General features: G+C 49.1%; 1 protein-coding gene across 1 annotated transcript in view; it reads right to left on the bottom strand.

The window, feature by feature from the left end:
* Positions 1–26,413, bottom strand: part of LOC144943779 (endosome/lysosome-associated apoptosis and autophagy regulator family member 2-like) — a 53,217-nt gene that overhangs the window by 15,665 nt on the left and 11,139 nt on the right. The window contains exons 2-11 of the mRNA XM_078871609.1: positions 14,500–14,620; positions 13,674–13,866; positions 12,231–12,378; positions 5,911–6,000; positions 4,876–4,978; positions 2,756–2,908; positions 1,906–1,994; positions 1,527–1,707; positions 759–887; positions 37–127 (exon numbers count right to left, since the gene is read on the bottom strand). Of these exons, the coding sequence (XP_078727735.1) occupies positions 37–127; positions 759–887; positions 1,527–1,707; positions 1,906–1,994; positions 2,756–2,908; positions 4,876–4,978; positions 5,911–6,000; positions 12,231–12,378; positions 13,674–13,866; positions 14,500–14,620 (1,298 nt within the window). The remainder of the gene's footprint in view (positions 1–36; positions 128–758; positions 888–1,526; positions 1,708–1,905; positions 1,995–2,755; positions 2,909–4,875; positions 4,979–5,910; positions 6,001–12,230; positions 12,379–13,673; positions 13,867–14,499; positions 14,621–26,413) is intronic.

Genomic DNA, 26,413 nt, shown 5'->3' with positions numbered 1-26,413 from the left:
GGACTCAACGTAACATCCCGTGCACCAACTACTCACCTGAAGAAGGGAACCTGCAGAGACAGGACGAGGTAGTCCTCATCCGAGTTACCAATTCCGCTCTTGATGTGGTCTCCACCCACTGTCCAGGCTGCAAAGAGACATTGACAATCTGCATGCGGAGCGCTGCGAGTGAAACCTGCTCCAGCAAAGGGAGCGTGCCGGGCTGGAAGGCGCTGTGCTTGACAGTGCGCAGCGGGAAGCCTCTAAGATCAGAATGCCGGTCAGCCCACATTCACAGCTAAATCTAATTAAATCTAAACGTTTTTTGCACACTTGAGCACACCTGGTCCAGTCAAAATCAAATCAATGCCACGGTTACCTTGATTAAAATGTGTCAAGAGTTTTCATTGCCATCAATGGGGCACAATGGACAAACAGCTTGTATTGGTAAAGACGGAAATGTATCCCAAAATGACCATTCATTTAAGAAAGCATTGGACAATGCTAAAATTCATTGGCAGTCCTGAGTAAGTGGAGAAAATTCCACATTCCTATGGCAGGGACCATGAAATTTAGAAAACCACGAATAAGAACTGTTCAAAATGTATCTAATTTTATGAACCGAGGAAGGATGATAATGATGATAATGGTTATGAGAAAATATAGATAAGTTAGAGACATCATATTGACTGATAAGGGAGTTGGTGAACGCGATGATGAATGCGATGGCCGAGCGAGTCAGAGCTTGACACTGGGGCAGGTGAATGGGGACCGCTCACCTTCCTTGCCCTCGCACTTGATGTAGTGAATGCTGTAACACGCGCTGCTCATGGTGTCGGGAAGGCTGTTCCACCACTTGTACTCCAGCCCGGCCACGGACTCCGTCCCCACGGGGCAGCTCTTGCACGCTGAGTGGTCCGCGAGTATCGGGGCACGGGGGACAAACGCAACACGCACGAGGTCCGGTGTCTCTCCCCTGCGCCGGACAAAGCACCTTTCATCGAGCCGCAGCGTAGTGGGGCACGTCGAGAGGGGCAATGGTGAGGATTTAACAACGCACGCCGGCATGCTCACCATCCGCAGCGAGGCACAACTCCCACCATGCCTTGCATGCGTGTCATGTGATGACCACATTGCGTGCACAATGCTCAGCCTTGTCTGAACCACCACAACTGAAATAAATGTAACTGTATTATTTGACCAGGTGAAGCTTACGGAGCTATCAGCTCTTTTTCAGAGGCGACTTGGCAACACGCGATAGGTCATTGACATCGTCACATGTTGCAATTTATAGCAGCAGCCAAATCATCTAAACGCGTGTTGTTTCTAAATGAAGAGGATGGCAAAACCGGAGGACCCGGAGAGATATCCACACGACCACCTTCAAGATCCGGGATCGAACCCATGACTTCTCGCGCACCAAGCGAAGGAGATAACATCTCTCCCACTAAAGCAGCAGCAGCAGCCCACGCAGCAGCAGCAGCAGCCCACGCAGCAGCAGCAGCCCACGCAGCAGCAGCAGCAGCGCGTGGTGGGAGCTGCACTACCGTCAGTGCCGTTGGAGAAGTTTCCCTGGGGGCAGGCGGTGCAGAGCGACGCGTTGAGGCTCTGGAAGCCCGGGTTGCAGGGCGGGCACGGCCTCATGTCCCCCGACGCCGGCAGCGGCACGGCGCCCGCCAGGTCCTCACGGCACCTCTTGGGCTCCACCCACTCGTACGTGAGCTGCGTCTGTGCCGGACGGGGGCGCGGGGGACGGGGGGGTTACGTTTGCGTGTTCATCACATGAGAAATGTAGGTAGGAGCAAACGCAAGGACGATCTTTAATCAAGTGAGAAGAAGTATTGTAGTTGATCAAAGGATTGTTGTTGTCATTAGTTTATTTGTATGATGCGTGGAGGCACCGGAGAAATCCTCGAGCCCACTCACCTTGTGGTTGATGTCACAGGGGCTGTGCACTTCAAAGTAGTCCCGCGTAGTGCAAGGAGGCCGCAGTTTGCATTCGGACGAGCCGGGCTCTGTGGGACACATGGAGGCATGCGCACATTTAAACACAAAGATCGCCCGTATAGCCTTAACAGACTATTGGGGCAAGTGCTGTTAGCGAGTAGCACCTATGAAGGCCGGTATGGCACACGAGGGGGTGGGTGGCCAGCACCAGGCCAGTGCCGATGTTTACACACCGCGCCAGGTACTCATTTGAGGCTGAGTCGACCTAGGGGGTTCCCAGAACTGGTTAAGATAATCGTCACTGGTGTTGGCCGTCAGCGGGAATCGAACTTGGGTCATCTGGTTCGTAGCGCATGCGCGCTAACCACTACATCACCACTCCTCACACACCCGCAATTTCCAGATTTTTAATTGGCGCAAATCTAAAAACATTAAAATATAGTATAACAGCAATGGAAACTTTCCTGAGACACACACATCACCCACGGTGATCACCACCAACGGTGATGTGATATGTGCCACACGTCTCACCTCTTGGGACCCTTTGTTTTACTTTACGTAACTAAAAGTGGTTTTTCCACATTTTTATCCCCACTCAGCTGCCGTTGTAATGCAATGAAACCAAAGTTTAAAATCGCACCTCTCAGAGCAGTGCGTCCATTTGTGCTCGAGAAATACCCACGGAAGCAGACACTACAGAGCTACCGCGATGGCAACGATGACAATAACATTGGGGGCATGTTACAAGTGAGCCCCCGGAGTAGGGACAGCGCCCCCCTGACCTCACTGCCACGAGTCTCCGTGCCCCCCCCCACGCCACCCCCCGTACCTGCGTAGTGTGTGGTGGCGTTGCAGGCGGTGCACGACACGGCCCCCTTGCTGGAGAAGGTGTTGCGGGGGCAGGACTTGCAGGACGCCGCGCCCGTCGCCTCGCTGAACGTGCCCGGGCGGCAGGGGAAGCACTGCGAGGTGTACGCCACTCCTGCGCGCGGGCGGGCGGCAGCCACAAAGACATCGATCCCACGCGCAGCCTAAGCACGGTTGTCGGGGCAACGTGCTGCGAGCGGGCAGCACCTGTGGAGGCTAGGCTAGGCCCGGGACCCGTTCGGATAATCTCCACTGATGTTAGTCGTGAGCGGGAATCAAACGTGGACCGTCGTGTTCGGGGCGCAGTGCGCTAACCACAACGTGACCGCTGCCCACACGGACAGGCGCACACACTTGGGACAGATGCAACAAGCAACGCAATGGACCTGAGTGTAGGCAAGGGTACAGCCCTGTATGAAAGGCTCATGCCACTGCTGGCAGAAACGCCTCCACAACGGTAGGCCAAGACACCGTCCAGAGGGAGCTCTGTTGAAGGCTTTCATCGTCGGCTGACATTCCCTGGGAAGGGAGCTTTAGAGGCCACAATTCCCTCTAGCGGGAGCTCTAGAGAACCCCTCGAGAGAGTTTTGGCCTACTCTTTCACGCTGGCCAGACATCTTGTAACACTTCTACCCCACCACGTGTGACCTGCCGATCGGCGAAATGTTCCCGAGCGTGACGAGCCACATTCATTCATTCCACACAAAAGCTCTCGGTGCAGATTCACATCTGGGAGGAAACAAGTGAAACGGAGCGCGTTGGCAACGCGGCTCGTTCTTGGTCACGAGAGACTTTGGGACGGTTCTGTCAAACGAACACGAAAAAAGGAACCCTAAAAAGTTAAACTTGACAAAAGAACCGGGATCCTGATCGACGCAGTGGCTTCACCAGCGAGTAATGCAACACAGACCTCGTGGCATTTACTCTGAAAAGTTGGAATGCCTTGTAACTTTAAATAAAATGGCAATTTTTTTAAATAACTTGGTTTACATATTTTGCATATGCCATGAACATATTTTATATGCATAAATAGTTTGGCTTGGCCAGCAGGTGCCAAAGCAGATATCTGGTAGAATTTACTATTCAAATAGTTGACAACACAGTATCTCTTTAAAAATGTGGGCATTTTGCATATACTGTAAATGGAAATGTATGTTTTTTTTTATCAAGTTGGTACATTTCCTTTTCAAAGAATCACTCTTTCAAGTAGGAATGTGGAACTTCCACCGCTGGCTCTGGGCTGTAAACAGATCAGTGTTGGGTCAAATCCATTTCAGCGGTAAATAGTTTTAATATTTTTTGTCCAGTCCATAAAGAGACGCGGTTAAATAAGACTCTTAAGCTTTCCATCCTCAACATACTGTACTTAAAATATTTACTGTTTATGTGCCTTGTATACACTAAACTGGGACCAGTAACACCTAAAGCACACCTTTGTTTTGATTATGTTAAAGAAGCGCACTCAATATGAACATGGCATACAACTGCTGAGGATGGTACATGCGAGTAGGTATTCAACACAGATGTTGCTGCCTCTTGAGGCTATAGAATAAGACACTGGAGGTAGGGAACGATTTATTCCCAACTATTCGCGTGTGCTCCGACTAAGCGAGTAATTGAACAGATAACCGCAAGGGTAGTCGATGACTGAAACATGTAATGTGAGCAGAACTTCTTTCACACCGTACGTGGTCAACCGTGCTCACTGGAGGTGCAGTGGAAGGACGACAAACCAACCACTCTAACAGAAATAACATCGGCAACACGACTCTACTCATTTCCATTGGCAGCCCTGAGCAAGTCATTGAAATTCCACATTGCTATGTCAGGGCCAATGTTTTTTTAATACAACCAATGTTCACTTTATTGACCCAATTGGGATAATGGAGCGAGTCTCCCCGTGACCAGGTTGGAACTTGCACCCTTCCGAGTGCGGGGCGACGGCTCTCCTGCAGCCGTGGCACCAGGCTGGCCACAGCACGACAGCGGAGCCGCACGGCATTCCCGAAGAGCCGGGGGCCGCTCTGCCGACGACGCACCGTGGGACCATGTGTGCGGAGGGGAGGTCGAGGCTTGAGTTACCCGTGATGTAGATGCGTCGAATCATCACCGGCTTGGGGACCTTCTCCAGGAGGTAGCCGGTGGTGCGCCAGTAGACGACGTTGTTCCCCACTTGCAGGGCCACCTGCACCGTGGAGACAGAGACGCCCCGTGGAGCTGTTAGCGAGCAGCACCTAGAGAAGCCTGGCACGGCACACGAGGGGTTGGGTGGCTAGAACCACAACCACAGGTCTTTGTCTCCCTAGTGGCAATGGTCAATTTCACACCGCACTGGGTACTCATTTGAGGCCGAGTCGACCTACGGGAGGCCCAGGGCGGGTACAGATATTCGTCACTGGGGTTGGTGGCCATGAGCAGGAATAGAACTCGGGTCGCCGGGTTCACGCTTAGCGCGCTGCACCACCGCTACCACGTGACACGGAGGTGCCCATGGATTATAGTGAATCGTGCGGACAGGAGCCCATTGTGTTATACATCGTGTTCGAGGGGAAACTCTTGCACGAAGAGCCAGTTATTGTTATAATAAATTCATACTTACATACTGAGAGTGGCAAGTGTGATGGTGATGGTGTTGGTGCTCACAGTGGTGATGAAGATATTGACATTGGTAAGTGTGTTTATGCTTGTTGACGATGGTGATACTAATGGGTGATAATGAGTGGTAAGTGCGATGATGATGGTGTTGACGACAATAAAGACGATGGTATTGATGACGACGGTGATGATGATAGTAACAGCAGCAGCGATGCCGGATGACGACGTCGCGGGTGCTGTCGCTGTCGCTGGTACCAATGCGGGCTGCACCCACGTGCGCACACGCACGCACACACACACGCACGCACACACACACACACACACGCACGCACACACGCACGCACGCACACACGCACGCACACACGCACGCACACACACACACGTGCACGCACACACACGTGCACGCACGCACACGTGCACGCACGCACACACATGCACGCACACACGCACGCACGCACACACACACGCACGCACGCACACGTGCACGCACGCACACACACACGCACACACACACGCACGCACCCGGTGCTCCAGCCACTGGCCCCGGTCCGTGCGAGGCATCCACTTCTGCTCCTGCTCCTCCGTGAGCGACTGGCACTGGTCGTTCTGCATCTGTGGGCACGGGCACGCAAGACTCTCGCTGTGGTAAACGTCGTCGCTCCCGATATGCAAGTCGCCGCATCTTCGCACGCGAGTCGCCCCCCCCCCACCAACCCCACTTGCGTCTTGACTTGCAGTCGCATACAAGCCCTTGAGAAATCTGACGCGTGTTGTCTTCTACAACGAAGCCCATCGCCAAGTGACCCCGTGCTGTGCCACGTGTCGCGACCGCCAGGTGTCACAGGTATTATAGGATGCAGCGCTGTGTTGGGGGCAGCAGACGGGAGTGCAGAAACATAGGTTGTTGTGCTGTACTTCTATGCTCACACATCTATGTTGCCCATCTTCACCAATCGGCACTGACCCAAGCGTGGTGAAGTATGGTCAAATAACCGCCACGACCTGCACGGGTTCGGGAGGCACTCATCCAGCAGTCGATGACCAGGGTCTGTGAGTGTACAACACTTGGTATGACCAAGGTCTGTGAGTGTACAACACTTGGTATGACCAGGGTCTGTGAGTGTACAACACTTGGTATGACCAGGGGCTGTGAGTGTACAACACTTGGTATGACCAGGGGCTGTGAGTGCACAACACTTGGTATGACCAGGGTCTGTGAGTGTACAACACTTGGTATGACCAGGGTCTGTGAGTGTACAACACTTGGTATGACCAGGGGCTGTGAGTGTACAACACTTGGTATGACCAGGGGCTGTGAGTGTACAACACTTGGTTTTGTAAACAAAGATACAAAGCCAATATTGTATTTCCATACAGTCAGCGGTAGCCAGGCTGATTCCATCAACTCCCTACAGCTGAGAATCTGGATGAGCGGCTCCACGCCGCACCGCGTGTGGTTTTGGCACCGAGCCACGTGGCCTCCTCAAGGAGCTCCCAGCAGGCAGAGCGCAACGTCGGAACACGACGGCAAACGGCACCCCACGGGTGCAGTGCGAGACGCAGCGGCGCGCCGTACGGCACCACCGCGAAGCCGCACGCGGTGGTGTAACCACACGCGGTGAAACTGGGTTTAACCAAAATGCGGTTAAAGTCCACTCGGAAGATGTGGTTACTCAACCCGGTGCTTTGGAGTCGGGGGTGGCGAGCCATGAAAATTCCATCGCGTGCTGTGGATCTCTCAAACCCAGTCTGGTTGCAAGGTGGCTTAGCGAGTGGCTCTTTATAAGCGTTTGAACGTTCTCCCCGTGTGCACATCGGTTTTCTCCGGGTAGCCAACTTTCCTCCCACATGCATAGCACTCATCGAAGAGAGTCTCCAAATGCAGTCCCCTCCTGAAAGAGCCTAAAGGACCTGCGGCGAGTCTCTACAGTATAGAAAGTCTGTTAATGCCGTGCTTTAATAGCCCATTTAAACCCAACACTTTCTGTAAAAGATGAGAAAACACATCACAACAGGAGCGGTATGATGAGCAATAAGAGTCGTGATTTCCTGCTGCCTGCGATCACACCTTTGCCTGCTGTTAAAGCTCATTTATTGGCTACAATGTGGCTCCAAATTTATAGGGAACAGTCATAAACTGGCCTATTAAGACAAAGCAATACATATTTCCGACGGTAGATATGCAGCATTAGCTCTCTCGGTTGCCCCATTTTTGGCTGTAAGCCTTATTGTTAAGGAGGCTATTGGTGCAGCTATCTATGAGTGTTGGGTGTGCGCGTTATGTCCCTGGACGCCTCTGGCTGCTAACACTGAGCCAGAGCACCAAGACAGCGCTACTGTTACCCAGCGTACAAAGAATCAGAATCTACATATTTATTTATACCGGAGAGATCCTATGAGCTATAAAGCTCTTTTTCACAGATGTCCAGTAGGGCTGGATAGGAACGTTACAACAACAACAATACAACAACAACAATACAACAACAACAATACAACAACAACAATACAACAACAACAATACAACAACAACAATACAACAACAACAATACAACAACAACATTACAACAACAACAATACAACAACAACAATACAACAACAACAATACAACAACAACAACAATACAACAACAACATTACAACACGATAGGAGTGCCAAGTACAAGATAAGTAAACAAATCACCCAAACACAAACAAATAAAATTAAACCATCCCCATCCTACAAGGCAGAGGCCACCGAGGTATTAACTTATTTTTCAGAAGTGACCAGGCCATCACAAATGATATCTCAAGAAAGTGTCTTATCATTTGGACATTTTTAGCAGAAAAATAATCTAAATAATCTCCAAGACGAACGGCGGCCTCCAGACAAAAACTGGGCTGTCAGGTACAGTGAGTTGAGGCTCTCAGCTCACCACAACACAAAAACACAGCGACAGTGTGAGTTTTTGACTCAATAAAGGTTTACAGAGTAAGACAAGTTTCAGTTTGATTGACGTGATGAGCATTGCTTGCAGGTCATATGAAAGGTCTTCCCCTCGTGTGAATAAAGACGTCTTATAAAAGTGGCTTCGGATGTAGGAGCTCCAACGCCATACAGTATTCGGGGACCGACTCTGACGGCAAGGTGACGAGCTGCTGACTGCCCCGAATGGAGATCCATCCACAAATCTCGCAGGCAAAGTCACCGACAGCCCTGCGGTGACACTGGCGAGCGATGGCGAAGTAAATAGCCCCCCCCCCCCCCCACGATGTCGGCCCCCCTGTAAGCAGCGTCGCGTTCTCGAGGCTCCCGGCGATGGGGGCAGGAAGGGAGAGAGAATTTCTTCTCGTCACACTCCGCCCCGCGTCTTGACGTCCGTCTGGAGAGCGCGGCCGAAGCGCCAACTCGCCAACACCGCGGAGAAAGGCCCCCTCGGCATGTTGCGTCGCCAGCGCACCCCGGGACGGCGGCCTCCCGTTCACCCATTGGGTGTCCACAGCGTTCTTTAGTGACCGCTCCGTGTTTTCACGATTGTGCTGTGTATATGTATACTGCAAATATAGATATCTGCCCAACGTGTTTTCAGATCGGACCAAGTGGTTGTTCTGCAAGACATCTGCCGGTTTGCTCCTGAAGATACCGTTCTCTCCCAAGGACAAAAATGGTCGATTTCCCATAATGTGGTGCAGGACAACCCCAACGAGGGGACGAGTCGGTGAGCAGCCGAGCCGATTTGGAACTTGCAACAATCAGTGCGAGCGTCGAAGGTTCCGCTTCGCGCACCAATATAACCCTCATCTCCAAACCCGCATTCTACATGAAGGGTAGATTGAATGTGAAGCTTCAGAGTAAGAACCACACTGTGTAGATACAATCACGAGCTGTGGTTTTTTTGTTTGCATTCGGACACTTTAAAAATAGAAATTGGATTGTGTTGTGAACACGGGCCGGATCACGTCATTTATATGCCTCCGCATGGCCTGCAGGTGGCAGACGATAGAACGGGGAGATAGTCGATGCTTGTTCGGCTTGCTGACATTCTTTGCTCAGTGGAAGTGCACCCGCAAAGAAAGTGCAGCATGTTGCCACCACCAGCACAGGCTCTGGCTGCCACCACAAGAACATGTGTCCTTCCCACCAGGGCAGCGTGTAATATGCTCATCTGTGCATACGTGCAAGCGCGCGTGTGGACGTTGATTTTTTGCCATTTATTTTTCATGTCCAAAAATTGCTTTTGGCCATTCGGAAATCTCACAGAGCGGGAGTGACCCACGTGTCGGAGAATGGCCGGTGGAAGATTTTCTTCACAGAACTTCTCCTGAAATATCCTTCAAGTGGCCTTTTAATCCTTTACACAGCAGGGCGGCACTCCCTCACACTGTGCTCGGAGATTGTTCACCAAGTGACGGCCAAACGGCCACGCGAGTTTGTGGGGCTACATGGAGAGTCTCTAACACTGTAATCCTCCTCTGCAAGAACGCGTGTGGTAACTCGCGTGGCTAGATGGAGAGTCTCTAACACTGTAATCCTCCTCTGCAAGAACGCGTGTGGCTACCAGGGCTTCCAACCTGTGATGGAGTGCTCAGAGAACATAAGTAAGCATCTACACTGACATCACTGTTTGGTTATTGAACGTATATATTGGGATTTTTCTCTGCTCATGAGTTTTGTATTACACGGCCACACTCAACTCGAGGGATGTTATCCCACTGAGAGCACAAAATGCTGACACTGCAGAAAATACCTGCAATGCGATCTTCGATATGATGGTTCTGAAACACAGCACCCTCGTCCCACACAGAAATACAAAATGCAGCTCCTCTAAGGACATGTAACAAATGATAAAACGGTTTGTGCAAAAGCTTGATTCATAAACCAAAACGATCAACAGTAAAAGCTTAAAAATGCACCAAAAAGAGCAGCGGACAACCTCGTCTTGCTGTGTTATGGTCACGTGACCACCCCGAGCTGCAGGCAAGTCATCTCAGAGAGCTGGGACCGCGATCGCTGCAGAGACAGAAGTGCACTCCGACTGGGACGCGATGGTGCCGACGCACCGCACGCTTGTTCCTAAGAGAGCGCCGCACTCAGAAGCACTTTGTTTTTGTCAAAACACCATTAGTGGCGGTGGCGGCGGCGCTGGGCACGGCGCAGCGGCGGCAGCTGCTTTGTCAGCGAGCATCAATGCAGTGGCCCCTTTAGTCAAGCAGGTGAGAGTCTACGGAGCTTCACTGCTCACCATCCTCAGTGGGGTGAAACAATGCATGGATTCATCAACGAATAGATTCTAAAGCCTAAGGAGGCATCGTCACTGATCTTCTTTTGTATGGATTTGACCGACGAGCGATTTAACTGCTGGCTTTTGGAGGATGGCGAGCGAATACCAAAATTCCACATTCCCATGACAGGTGTCGTGCTCTCCATAGGACAACTGCTGCGGACTTCCCACAGCGGGGTCCTCATCCCACAGACAGACGGTGGAGGCAATGAACTGAGCCTGAGCCCGATTTTGGACTCACAACGTTTCCCAATTAAGATTCAAGAACACTAACCACAGCACAGCCAGATCCAAAACTGTATATTTAATTTACAATTCTAAAAAGATTTGAATGTAGGAAAAACAATTGCAAACTTCATGTAAATAACCTTCCCCCCACCATCCTCCCTGGAATGTCTCTTATCTTTACTTAACTAAGCATCTGTGATTGTTTGCCTTCTATTACACAAAGGAGCCAAGGCAGGTTGCCTATCCGATTGAGCCCTACACATTTGTTTTAACTCATGGGGAACTGTAAACAAACCTGGGCACACTTTCCCAGCACAGCTGCTCCAGACAGCATTGTCACCTGTCATGACCAAACCGGTCCAGTGTGGCAAGCTCTAAGATTACCCAACACATGACCCTGATGGAGTACCAAGACAATCATTATTAACTGTTAACAACATGCTTCTCTGGCCTTGCATTGAGCACGTGTTTATTTAGCTATCACAAGCACACTGGAGCACGTACCAAATACCATTCTTGTCAGTTGTACCATTGCTATGATACAAAGCTGTAGCCATGGAGTCAACATTGGGGGGGACCAAATCTTCCAGGGGGTCTGGGAGTCCCAACGCAGAAAAAATATCTAAATTTGAAAACTCATTTCCTGCCTAAAATATAAAAAAAATGCACTAACACGTGGCATGGGCTTTTTATTTATTTTTTACAATGTCTAATAGTGTATTCTATTACATTGCTCTGTTTTATCTTTTTTTACCTTTCTTGTTTCATTGCATGGAATGGAAGAGATTAGGGATTAATAAAGTACAACCATAACCACAATAATATAAACATAAATCTATCCATTGTTATATGAAGACAAGTCCAGATATTGTGGTCAAGGTTTAGCAAATAGTTGTATTTATTTACATAACATAGCAATGATGATTTTTAAATATTTTTGATAGCAATATATTGGGGGAGACATTTTGAGCATATTTTAATATTGGGGGGGATGTGTCCTCCCCAATATATATTATAATTACGGCCTTGCTATGATGTGTACTACGCCCGGTGCTCGTTATGAAGAGTGGCCCGAGGGACATGAAACTGGCATGGAGCTATGGACCACTTGGGAGCTATGGCTCACTGGGGCACAAAGAGTTACCGCTCAGTGAGATCAGAGACAAATAAGAAACAGAGATGACAAGAAACCTGCAGACAAGAGATGACAATGCGTGAGTCCAAATACAATGTACAAAACAACGCAGTATGGGCAATAGACACATCATACGATACTAAACAAAACTGTGTATTCATGTGACACTCTCCCTGTGCGAGCCTTGTGGGAGACTGGGAGGGCACGGAACCGGGTACTCACGAAGAACTCAAAGAAGAGGCCGGCATCTGGGTACTGGTACTCGAAGACCAACTCGCCAGGCTTCTTGAGGTTGACGGCGTAGACGAGCGACGCGGTGCACTCGTCCTGGTTGGACACGATCGCGGCGCCATTGGGAGTCCAGCCAGAGCTGCGGGCCACACAAGCACAAAGATCCCCCCCAGACAGCCTTAACATACCGTTGAGGCAAGTGCTGTTAGCGAGTGGCACCTATGAAGGCCGGCGGCTAAGGTTGAGGTGCCACCGACTGCCTCGCGTTCCTCGCCCGCCCCACACCACGGGGTCAACCAATGATACAGGACTTCTGGGTACAGTATACCCACGAATGGCCAAAGCTCCTGAAATAGTTAACTTGGAGCACAAAGAAGTTGCCCGCGATCAGTCGAAACCGCGGAAGAACAGGACCCTGCGGGGTGGGCTGGTAGGAATAATACTTAGTACCGGTACAGAGATATCGACCGGGTATAGAGGAGTTAAAGAAAAAATTACTGTATTCTAGTGTAACGTTAATTAAAAGTGTTTGTTTTGACAAGAAACGCTGTGAGATTTAAAGACCCCCCAACACCACCCTTAACACCACCCCTCCCACCAGCCCTCCCACCAGCCCTCACCACCCCCCACCACCCCTCACCACCCCCCACCACCACCCCCCACCACCACCCCCCACCACCACCACCCACCACCACCTTCTGCACTAGGCCTCGCGAAGCCTGCCGCACTAGGCCTCGCGAAGCCTGCCGCACTAGGCCTCGCGCCGTGCTTTTCGTGCACAAATAAGGCGATTAAATGTATCTCGTCTCTGTGTTAATAAATGTTTCTTGTCTCTGTGTTAAAAAAAACGTGCTGCGTTTCAGTAAAGTAATTTTTTAAATAAACGTGCTGCGTTTCAGTAAAGTAATTTTGAAGCGAAGTTTTGCCATGATGCGCCGGAAGCGACGGCCATCTTGTTTAATTCACAGATTGCAGGGGGAGCGGGCGGCCATCTTGTCGGACAGGGTCATGCCAAGTGTTTGCAGTAGGGGGCGATGTTGATACACGGACGGACGGACGGACAAACGCGGACGGACGGACGGACAAACGCGGACGGACGGACGCGGACGGACGGACAGACGGACAAACGCGGACGGACGGACGGACGCGGACGGACGGACGGACACATTAATCTATTGGTGGTCTGGTCCACTTCGTTTCTACCAGTATAAACTTGCGATTTGCAAGGGTCTCGCATACCATATTATAGCAGTACAACGTGCTAGTAGCCCTAAGCCTAAACGAGACCTAGTAGCCCCTAGTAGCCCTAACCCTGGCCTAGTAGCCCCGAGTAGCGCTAAGCCCAACCCAGACCTCGTAGCTCCCAGCCTAACCCAGGCGTTGAAGAGCGTAGGCCTAATCCAGGTGTGGAGGAGACCCTGGCTAGCGGCTCACTGTGTGCAGTTCTCGACGGGGGTGTCGGGCCCGTCCTCCACGGAGGCCATGGCGGCCATGTTGAGGAAGTCTGGCGGCACGGCGTCCCATTCGTCGAAGAGGACGCCGTCGCCCAGCGAGTAGGAGCCCGCGCGGCACCGCTCGCACGCCTGCTGCAGCATCTGCAAGAACTCGCCCGGCCCGCACGAGAATGCTGGCGAGGCATGGGGGCGAGAGGGGGGGGAGTGAAGTGTTCCGACCAATTGATACAAAAAGAAAGAAAAACGGGTGGAGAAAGCTTTGAAGGAGACGAGCAGGAAAAAGTTGGAGGAAGAGCGTTAAATAGGAGCACGAGATGTGGGGGAAGAGGAGAAAGGATGAGAATGAGTGGGAAGGATGAATAGGAGAGGCATTATTAAGAGAAGGAGAACGAGGAGTGGCAAGAGGGGAAAAAGACAAAGAATTGGTGAAAATAGAAGAATAGGAAATGAAGACAGGTAGGAGATGGAGGATAGGAGAGGCACAGCACAGCAATAGGAACATCGAAGAGCGAGAAGAGGAAGCGTTAAACAAATTAGAGTTGAGCAAAGAGGTGGTGGATGCGAGAGACAGGAGCTCAATTCAGAGATAGGAGATTGAGGAGGAGACAAAGGAGACGGGAGATGACAAGAGGGCGAGAGAAAGAAGAGAGAGGGTGTGGAGAAGCAACAATAGGAACATTCTCATAAAAAAACGACGTAAATGAATTTATGTCATCCCTTGCAGGCGAATGAACTTGCCACACGCAATGACCGACTCCGATGCGCACGCAGGCTCAATGGCGGTGCGAACGCTCTTCAAGACTTACAGCACTCGGTCCCCTTGACGGGCTCGGGGAGCCCCGTGCAGGCGCCCGGGGAGTGCGGCACGGCGACGCGCCAACGCCCGCCCGTCACATCGCACTCCGTGTACTGGTATCGGTAGTCAGACTGCGGGAACACACATACACATTCCCCATTTAGACACACACACACACACCACAGGGGAAAGTGTGCTGGCAGCAGCTATACACAAGGTGTTTAATAAAGATGGACCCAATTTCAAAGCAGTATATATCACGATGGCAACATATTACAATTACACAAAAAGTTACAAACGGTTTCATGAGTTATCAAGTTTTACTAACCATTTTATAAATGCTCTATGTGCCCTCCACCTGCTGTACAGACAACATCGAGACGATAGTTGAATTCGTCCCAAACGCCTCTCTTCTCACGTTTTCCTCTGAGGTGCGTGGTCGCCATGTGCTCTTCCCCTTACATCAACAGCAGCCCGCTTCCTCAAATTGTCGGTATCAACGACAAATGCTCTTTGACATCGGCGGATCAATGCCAAAACGCCGTTGAAGCGCACGCTGCACCGCAATTACGGATTCAGTCTCGCTGAACTGCAGAACGCAAAACGCCCCTTGTGTTGGCGGGGTCACCGTCTTGCGAATGACTGAGGCTAGGGGCTGTTTGTGCGCTGCGAGAGGCATCGAGCGGTACTCATTTGAAACTCTATGCCCCGCACTTTCAAGTGGTAAGAGTTGCATTCACGGGCGGTTCGTGGTTGCAGAGATATAGCGATTTCAAATCTGGTCCATTTTTCTGAAACACTCTGTATACTGAGGCTAGCACAGCATGCTTATTATACACTCAGCAGATGCTTGTCTTGGTTTGGGTTTATTGTAAAATGGCTTTATTTTGAATACCTACACTGATACATCGACACTGATCAAATCACACGGAATGCAGCTGAGCCTCTCTAGTCAGAAGCTAAGCAGGTCTGTGCCTGCCGAGTGCACTCGCCTCCACTGACCAGCATGGTGAGGGTCGGCCAAAGTGGTCGAATAAGTCAAGCAATGGCGACCCATCGCTTGATTTACGGCCACAGCCAACGTGGCGGTAAGTAATATCAGAGCCAGTTCTGTCCCCCCCCCCTTCACCAACCCGCATTGACCACAAGGCTTAGGAATGGTTAAAAGACTAACTTAACCCTACCCCCAACTCTACCCAACCCTAACGCTCCCCTACCCCAACCCTAACCGTTAGGTTGGCTACGTACGGGTGCGAAATAAGTCCAACATACATACATACGAAATGGTATGGAAGATAGTTATTGATTTTGACAGCGATGAGGCCAGGAACAGGTTCACACACCAATTTTCTACTTGTACTGAACATGGCCAGAAATTAAACCTGGGTCACTGCGATGGTACAACGTACTGCACACACACACACACTCTCTCTACACGACCGCGCTCTGAAGGTGTCTGAACGTGTCACTGTACGGCGTCAGCGTGGACCGCAGGCTGCTTCATTTGAGCGCTCGCATGGCCACCGCCGAAACTCGCAGTGCATCGCGAGGTTGTGCGGCGTCGCCGCTCTCGTATTCCCATCGCACGGAGCGGTCAGCCGTGTCCTTCGATTCACGCGCGCGGCCTGCTCGGGGCCCCGAGGCCACGATGTTACCGTTTCACGGAGAGAACTGCGGGCGACTTTACCCCCAGCACCCACCACAACAGAAATTAGAAAATCACCAAAAGGTTTTTGGGAAAGCCAAAGTCAAACTTACACCATGTCCACGATGCTCTACTGGATTTGAAATTAATCTCACAATCCGTTGTGGACCTTAGGGCTTGCCTTGGGTGTAAATTTGACTTAAAACCAGAACATTCATTACCTTATCTCCGTTTCAGGGTAAATAGCAAGGCTTAATAATCATACCATTGTGGACGAGACTGCCCCCTAAGCAGAGATAAGGCTGCTTTATTTCGAGTTGTTCATACACATAACCAGCAACAAAGCAAGACAAAGCCACGTGGCTGTGATGCATTGCCCTTCGTCTCGCTCACCCGCTGCTCAATTTAGCCACGAGCAATAGCAGACGCATTTATGTTGAGTGTCCGGACCCCTAATGTAACGGCCACCTGTAACGTTGAAATGCATGCAAAGTTTTGCATCTTAACTACAAGTGTAAAAACAGCTCCATCTTAACGATGCAACGTACGCGAAGAGATTTCCTTTCATCCTGTGCGACGACTGGCCTTGCCTCCAGCCGAAAGAGGAGTGTGTAAATTAAGGTCACGTGCCATGCTTTAAATGAGGCATGAGAATAATGGCATTGAAAAAGTTTCACGACAACGTTTAAGAAAATAAAGGATGTAAATAATACAGCATGTCTCTTTTACGTTCCTGGACGTCTGGGTTCGATTCCGGACCATGCACATCATTTGCAGAGACATGATGCCTAGCAATATGTCATTATTTGGTGTTTGAACATCTTAACACCTCCTGTTTTATTGCCAGAGAGTCAAGCCTATTCTTATTTTATCATCCTTTTGATACTCACATCAAGATCCCATAGATATAGGGTTTGTTTATTTCATAGCTCACAATGTGTCGTAACAACACGTCATGATGTGTTTTTAACATGTCATGATGTGTTTTTAACATGTCCCTGCAGCTGAGCAATGACACAGACTCACTAACAACAGAATCCACCGACTCCACATCTAAATCGATAGATTCCAGGCATCAATCCGCACACCTGACCAATCATTTGCAGCAACAACAACAGCCCCTATAAGAAGCACCCCTACCTCTGACAGCCTAATGAGTCATGCATTATACATACACTGTGCCGGGCTCTGTTTAGCGTTCGCCCAGAACACCAGCAGCTGATAAGATTCGCAAGCCAGGCAGGCATAGCAGCTTGCGGCCATCACATCTGTCGTGGCGAGCGCTCACAGACACCTGCACCAAGCGTCACCAGCGCACGGGCGCGCGGGCGAGCGAGCCGCCACAGCAGCCCCGCAGGCGACCGCCACAGACGATTACCATCAAGCAGCACACGATCTAAAAGACACCACCGTTCGGACCTGTCTTTTAAGAGTCACGGTTCTCGTTTCGATTCCCACGGGTCATGGACTTGCAGTGCTTGCAGAGTGCGTGACTCGCAACCGCAAGTGCCACCATGCGGTTGTGCTCTATGGCTCCGTTGTGATGTCAGCTTGTCTCGTTACACTTGCCGTTCGGCTTCATGTCGGAATCGGAAGGGTCGCAATTACCAGTCGCGGTGTAAAGTCAAGGTGGCCGATTATCGCTCCGGGTGGACAGATGGAATAACAATTCAACAGTGCTTGTGGCATGGTGGACTGTGGAATCGTCAGAACGGTCACACCGTGTTCCTGCCAATGCCTCGGACTTCTGCTGACCCCGGGATCCACCACGGGCTCAGGGTGGGTTCAGAGTCATTAATGGAAATGCACTCCGCTGTAATGAATTCAAACACCAACCTGTCTCTCATTTTATTTTTAATCACACATGATTGAGTATCCTAAACAAAAGAAATGTGTCTTGCACAACTTTTTCTGCTGTAATTGAGCCATTCATCTTGAATAAATGTGTCGTCGTGTCGAGGCGCGTTTCAAATCCCTGTGAGCCGATAGCGAGGCACGGAATTAGCGTGGCCCGGAATTAGCCGGGCGTACAGGACAAGTGCAGCAGCAGCAGCAGCGACAGATGGCTCATTCTCACCGCGCAGGGCCCGGTGGTCATGTTTGTAAAGAAAAAGAAGACCGCCACTCTGTCAATAAGCGAAATTAGTTGGGATTGGGTGGTGCCATTTTACAGCTCTGAAAATTCTACACTAAAAATTTAATTGGCCGTAGATGTTGGTTTATCTACTGCTTAGTTTACAACGGTTTTGCCAAATGAAATAGACTAACGTGCAAAAACGTTATTTTGACCACAGCAATGAAACTGAGTTATCTGATTATTGTACTGCAATCAATCATTTCTGGGCCACAGACAAAGAAAAGTCACCACCTGTTCTCACTTGTGCCGTTGGACGGGAGGTGATGGGCGGGGCTAGATGACATCATTAGCGCATCACGCCGGGCAGGGATTGTTGGGGCTGCCACTTTTTTGAAAGGGGCCCCGAGTAATGGGAGTCAGAAAGGAACCCCATGAACCCGGAATGTTCACGGGGATTACAATCGCGGTATTGCACGCTGGCGACACATTTATTTCAGCGCAATTTGAAATTCGCGCAGTTGTATTTGTAGTATTCAGAATCAGAATATGTATTATATACTGGAAGAATCCGATGAACTATAAAGCTCTTTTTCACAGCTGGGCAGAGTGTGCTGCTCCCCGACAAGAATGAGCGAGTCATGGGAGCGGCATGGGAGCGGCATGGGCCGCGAGAGAGCGAGGAGGTTCCCACGTGACGCCGCCGTTCCCCCCCCCCTCCTGCTCCCCCCCCTCCTGCTCCCCCCCCCTCCTGCTCCCCCCCCCTCCTGCTCCCCCCCTCCTGCTCCCCCCCCTCCTGCTCCCCCCCCTCCTGCTCCCCCCCCTCCTGCTCCCCCCCCTCCTGCTCCCCCTCCTGCCCCCCCCCTCGCCCACTCCTCCTCCCGCCGCACCGTTTTCACGCCAGCGCTCTCTTTCACCGGTTTTTGGAATTACGAAAACGTGTCATATAAATGTATTAATAATTTGATATTTTCACTTTTAAATGTTTCTGTTCATCACTATTGAGGGTAAGTTAAATAAACATAATAATGTACAATATGTTTTTAATTATAAAACGGATTCTATGTTTATGCCCCCTAACCCTAAGCTTTAATTGTTAATATTTGCGAATTTAATATCCAAGCCGTTCTCCAGGAACATTTCTCCGCGAATATTACGGACGGATTTACTGTACAGTCCTTTCGTTAATCAGCCAAAAGCCCACCGGGCATTTGTGTTACACCTCGGAGAGCTGTGTAACAACAGTGGGACCCGTCTCTTGCCTTGGCTATTTAGCAACAGGGATTGGGATGACGATATCATGGAAGACAACAGCCTCCCCTCTTGTGAAACAGTTGTTAATGCTCACAACGCCCCGATGATGTTGTTCAGACATGAATGAGTGGGGGGGCTGTGAGAAGCGAGCCAGATGGCCCATTGCAAACTGGCGAAGCGGTGAACGACACACGGCAGAGACGTAGCTGGCCAGCCAGCTAACACCGCTGGCTTGGGAAAGGTGGCCACAATTTTGACTCAACACTTAGAATTGGTCGTCTAATACAAAGCTGTGTACGTTAAACACGCAGAGTAGTGAAATCGCATGACATGCAAGGCATAATGAGATTAACAGAGACAAAAATTCCCCTTATAGCCTTTTACTTTTCTGGGAAAGTGCCATTAGCGAGCACCTTTGAAAGGCACGGCACATGAAGGGGGGTGGGTGGCCAGCACCACACACCGCACCGGGCACTCATTTGAGGCTGCATTGACCTAGGGGAGGCCTAGGACTTGCGCAGATAATCGTAACTGGTGTTGGCCGTGAGCGGGAATCGAACTCGGGTGGTCGGGTTCGTAGCGCATAGAACGAATCGCTGCACCGCTGTTCCCCACGGACCCCAGTGTTTACTTGTGGGATTTTGTTGCTGTGATCCGAACAGTACTTCCTAGCATGCATGAGTATTACTAAGTGATGCGATTCAGCTTGGAGACGCCATCGTCATCGTGGGCTCATAAAAGTTTCAAACCACAGATGGATGAAGAACTTCCCATGCTGACACAACCGAGTAAGTTGCGATGGGCCACTTGTAGAAGACAAAAACACAGGCGACATACAAGAAAAAACTCAGGATTCGTTTCAGGTCGAAAATTGTTTAAAAACAATAATCGCAGCTGTAAGTGAGCAACAATGCCCAGCTTAAGATGTAGAATGAGATGCAACAAGGAAACAAATAAACGGAGAAACAAAATAAATGTGGTTCAGGGTAAATAAATAAGATTTGATTATAATTGCAATTACAAACAGAAATGTGATCTCAAAACTGTAAAGGTAAATAAAAAATGTGCTGCATACAAACTGTTGTGTCAAAACAATTGGCGCTCAATATTTAAAGCAACCCAGCAAAATAAAGCAACACAAAGACAGCAGATAATGTTACTCACGTACTGCCATGTACTTTGCAAGGGTCGTATTTTAGGGTCGAAATTACATGAAATAAGTAATATTAGAAGCACAGCATTGAATTACTGTTGACGTTGCAGATACCTTACGCAAAGCGAGATTAATAAGATAAAGAGATTAATAAGATAAAGTGCTATTGTTTCCTCAGGAGCACTTTTCCGAGTCCCAAGGCTGTTTTTCAGGAGGGTCTTTAATTGGGCAATTTGGCCAGAACCATTCACGAGGAGATGCCAAGTGGTAGGAAACCGGAGTACGCAGAGACAAGCCACACGCACGGGGGGTGAGGGGGATACTCAACAAGGCAAACCCTGGGCCACCTCGCAGCCTCGTTCCTACAACACCTGGCAAGCACTCTCGTGTGCTCAACCCTGCAGAAGGGAGCACACATACAGGCTCCTCTGGTCAACACTAATCACGGTGTGTACATGGTTGTCTTTTTGCATCAACGAGAAGGAAAAAAGACTGCAATGTCTCAAAATCGGTTTCCCTTCTTCAGAAATGACGATTTGGTGCACTGGAGGGGCTCTTGAATGTTGTACAGAACAGAGGCTGCTGCTGCTGCTGTTGTCAGTGTACCACTCGCTGGGGACGGGGCTGACTTGGGGGAACACCTGTGGGGTCACCGCAGCGTGGCAGGTAGCGGGAGAGAGAGAGATGTTATCTAAGCGCGAGACGTCTACTCACTTTAAATGTCGCCAACGTTATTGTGGAGGTTACTGTGGAGCCATTGAGGAGGGTAACAATGGCGCTATTTCGTAATGACTGTTTGTGGGAGTTAAATTAAGGCTGTTATAGTGTAAAGCGACCTGCACTCCCGCATATACAGATCCATTAACGGTTAGAGTTGATAAGCAATGTTCCCACAGCTAAACAGGCAGGTATAAACAGTCGTTAAAATCAAATCAGAGCATCTTATGTGGACCACGCACATCTCAATAGCCACCACCCCGCCGAGCCACGTGGCACAAGCAGAGAGGCGCACCACGGCGAGCCGGGCGGAACAGCGGCGGGACACGACGCAGATGATACACAAATACACACACCACAGATTATACACACACCACAGATTATACACACCACAGATTATACACAGATATACACACACCACCCCGCATGGCGCATACACCCCGCGTGTACACATGCCAGTGTTCTATTTGACACTGCCATCACAGCACTTCAAATGAAGAAACAAAATTGAATTGCGAACCTTGCACCCACCATTATTCTTGACTTCCCAAAGGCCACTTTTAAGCACAGCTATTGAGCACTGCCATTAAATCTGACAGTCCCTTTCCTTAAGCAACCCAAGTCTTTCTAGTGCGGCGAGGACAAGCACGCCCGCAAACACCGCTAAATAAACGAAGTTTGACCATTAACAAAAGTGTAATCCTCACTGAGCCCTGTGGGTATAGTAGTAGTTTAAATAAATAACTTTACGTTCTTTATCCCCACAGACATAACACATTATGATCGGTTTCCTATTAGCTTACAAGCAGCAGTATTTGTTAAAACAACGCGCACTCTGGACTCTGGCGCTCATCAATATGGGGAAAAGGATGGCGACTTATTTAATTTACAAGCAAGAGGATGGCTACAAGTATATACACGGCGACAGGGCAGGAGACGCATTGACCTACGCTGTGGCTCCGTGATACAGCAAGCGGGCGGCAATCAGAAGGTTGAGTTTAAATCCTGGTTGAGTTTACCCAGCCGATCATCTCTCCGGGGTCAATCAAATTCATACCACTCTGCGGGGAGGTCAACACTGATTGTGTCCTATAGAGAAATCCGCCCCGCCATAGGAATGAGGAATGTCCAACAATGGCTCGGGGCGGTCAGCAAACATCGGCTGAACGCCAATGCCTCATTGCTCATTTGAGCAGAAAATTACCGTCTTATTCCCCATCGATCCAGCGACGTCTCTAGCTCTCACGCACACGCGAGGCCAGGGTGGCGGCGAGTGGGCCCGACACGTGTCGCCACCACGGCTGCACAAGCACTGCAGGGAAAGAGGGCACCCCCCCCCCCTCTCGGCCCGTCTCAAGATTAGCGGGGACGCAACCTCTACGCGAAGCCAGCGCGTGCAGCCAAATGTGAAACACAAGGTGGGGAGAGGCTGCGTTGGAACAAGGTGGGGGTGCTCCCCCCCCCCCCCTCTCCAAATGGTCATCTTTCGTAAAATAAATCTAAGAATTATCTGACCTCAACAGATCTTAGAAACTCAGCACAGCTGAGCCTGAACGGTACTCCGATGAGCAACCATCATGCACAACAGGTATTATAGGCTAAGGGGGTATATGTTGGAGGCAACATAGGGCAGTGAAATACATCTCTCTCCTGCTTCTTATCGACTCCCACGTGTATGCTTCCCACCTTCAGCCGACACGGAGCGGCACGGTGAAGCGAAGGCTCGACAAACCAGCACGCCACGGCGTGGGGAGGCCCTCATCCAGCAGTGCGGGGTCCACAACAGGGGCTTCTTAATGGACCAGCATCTTTAACACATAAATTCTCCCTTATGCCATCATGACATTTAAATTGGCCGGCTACTTCTCTAAGCGTCTAGTGAAATCTCTCTCTATTTTATGAAAAGAGGAAATTTCAAAACCGGCCATGAAGCAGAACCCATAGCTCATGTAATGGTCCGGCTGAGCAACAGCGCATTTAACCTCCTTGCAACTGTCAACGTCATCAACCGCAGATGAGTCACGCGAGTTTGCACAGCTAAATGTACCAATCAGTAGGATTAGTTTGGAGGAAAAAGGCTCCGTTGAGATATTTCATCGTCGCTTTCTGCGAAGCATGTAATTATTCGCTCTCCCCGTGACGGGCCACATTGTCTTGGCTCAATTCGCAAACTCACAGTGACATTCATTGTTTACAGGATAATTTGTATTGTATCGTTTCTAACGAAAATTCCCCATTTCTTATCCGTAGATTAGTTTGCTCCATTAGCCTAAATATAACATTAGCATATAACATACAGGATAACTTGCATGGATCTTAAAAAATAAAATCTGGAATGCACAATTTGATCCGTGGACCGTGAGCAACTGTAATCATTGATTATACTGATTGATTATAATTATATTAAATTAATAATAATTGATTATAATCACTCATACTACTATTTGGACGTAAAAATAAGAATGTCTCGCAACAACTCCGAGATTGATCTTGTCATATCTTGGAAGATAAGCGAAATTGGATTTGATTAGCTTATTGGCTGGTGACTAACATCAACAGTGAGGTGCTTAAGATTGAGTTAATAGAAAAATCATACACCTGGAATTCGATTCCTGGCCACAGGTATCATCCGCGGCGAGTGATGTCTGAACTGGTCCTGCCCCTCTCTGTTTCACAATACAAAAATGACCAACCTGAAGTACTACTGAATATCTGTAAAAAAAAGCCTTATAACTCATCGGATTCCTCCAGTACAAATATAGATTCTGAAGTATGGTCAGGCAACGCACGTCACTTCAAGGAGCATGTCAAGGCCTTCATCCAGAATTGGATTGACTCAGAACAGTAAATATAAAACAAAGTATTTGCTTGCAGCTATTATTGCAGATCCAATGATAGGCATACACAAAGCATCTCAACCACAGGACTATGAGGGCACCCTGGCTGAAAGCCCGCTTCGGGTCAATACAATATACGACCTGCAAATATAAACTGGCCCTTCCTGAATTAATGTCAAATCTTGTGTGGCCATCAATGGAACTGCTTTATGCACACAAAGGGAATTACATATCTCGTTTGTCCTTTCAATGTTTTTAATTATAGGATACGTTTTAAAAGCCAGTGATTTATTGCATATGAATCCCTTAATAAGACAATTAAGAGGCAATCATATTTTCCAGGGCAGGCTCAGATCCCTGAGTCTCAATAATGTTAGATCCTTTATGATTACGTCAGGAAAACACGAACTTGATTTAAAGCACAGGGGAGCTGTAGTGGCGTAAAACATTTTTTTAGGAAAAATCATGCATGTGGATAGATGTTCTTTCCAAAAAGTCTTTGGAAGTATTGCGTGAGAAGTATGGCAGCCAACGGACACCCACTGGCTTCCGTACTGGGTGGATTGTATCGAATGGATGGCCGTATCTTGGCAGGCCATCTTCCAGCAGTGGACTGATCATGGCTGATGATGATGATGTTCTCAGATCTATCTAATCCTCTATCTGTCTCTCAATGGAATTCCAAATACAGTGCAGCGATACAATTAATGCCGACATCAAATTATCTCAGTGCTCAAACGAGTATTGGAGCAATGCTCATTTGCATCCGTGGACTGGAGGTAATTTTGTAAATACCACATTAGCATGGTGGGGGCCAGTCCATCCATAACATGATTACGCTCGTGCAACACAAACACAACGATGATATTCCAAATGACCTAGGCACGGCAGATGGAATATACAACTGGAGATTACCGCGGACGGGGGAGCAAGCGAGGTTCATGGTAATGCCGAGCAACATGATCGGCATTAGTCGAACGAACCTGGTCATACGTTGATTGTTTTCCCCACATTTATTTACCCGCGAGACAATCACTTTCCAGCAAGCTGTACATGTAATCCCCAGAGTCGTGATGGAGGTTCATGATTATAATGCGCTGGGTATGTCCTTTCCACCAATTGCATTAGCAAGGAGTGGCTAAACCATCTGCCCTGTGCATGCTTGCATATCCATGACATACTCAACATGTTAAACGTACTCAACATGGCATTTGTTAGAAAGACGGTATCGACGCCTGCGCTCTTGCTGAATCAACCATTTGGGATGTGTCATTATTTTCATCACAGTTTGTTAAGCAGAGGTTAAAAGGCCTATAATGCAAAGTAAGAGTAAGTAAAGTTAGAGCTGACAAGTTTCTTGAAAAATGTTTATAAAACAACAGGCCTCTGCATGCACACGAAGGTGCCTGTGGCAGACTCCTGCTGTCAAAGCAGCTGTCACAGAAGCAGCCGAAATTTCGCAAGTTTTTTTTTCTCCAGTTTATTAGGTATAGCCCTGTGAGCCATTCGGCCCTTGAATCGGGTGCAACCGCAACAAAACAAAAAACAAAAACATGAACAATAAAACATTTTAAAGTGACTGCGCCAACAGAAAAATCCAGAAAAAAACTGCAAAGTCTTCCAGAAAAAGCACCGTACACCAACGCTGTGCGCAAAAAATCACCTTCACAGGCCAAGTGGAATTACCGTTTCTGCTGATACTTCAGAATCAAAATATGTATTTCTACTGGAGGAATCCCATGAGCTATGAAGCTCTTTTCACAGATGTCCAGTCGGGGAGGGTAATAACGTTAGAACAATCAATACTAAAACACAATAGTGCAAAGTACAAGAAAGGTAAATAAATCACACAAACAAATACAACACTCAACCAACCCTATCCTACCAGGCAAAGCCCACGGAGGAATTCACTTATTTTTCAGAAGCAACCTGGCCACAGATGATAGCAACAAAGTGGCCCATTGTAACGCCGAAATAATCTCAATGCATGTTTCTAAATCTGGAGGGAAAACCCGGAGACCCCGTGGGATCATGACAACATTGCTTACATTTACATTAACTTGGAAAATTGTCTCCCGAAAATTGGTGGCAAATGCCCATCTGCCACCGTATGATCGGGCCATTTGTGTGTTTATAAAGGAATATCGTGACTTTACCGAAAAAAAAACTTAAGAGTATGAATCCTTGCAGTGACGAAAGCTTCAAATCTAGAATTAATATCTGGAAAGTTAATTCCTTGGTACA

This window comes from Lampetra fluviatilis, chromosome 32 (assembly GCF_964198595.1).
Source record: "Lampetra fluviatilis chromosome 32, kcLamFluv1.1, whole genome shotgun sequence".
NCBI classification, from domain to species: Eukaryota; Metazoa; Chordata; class Hyperoartia; order Petromyzontiformes; family Petromyzontidae; genus Lampetra; species Lampetra fluviatilis.
Note: the sequence above shows the minus strand (reverse complement) of the source record. Positions and strands in the feature narration are given on the sequence as shown.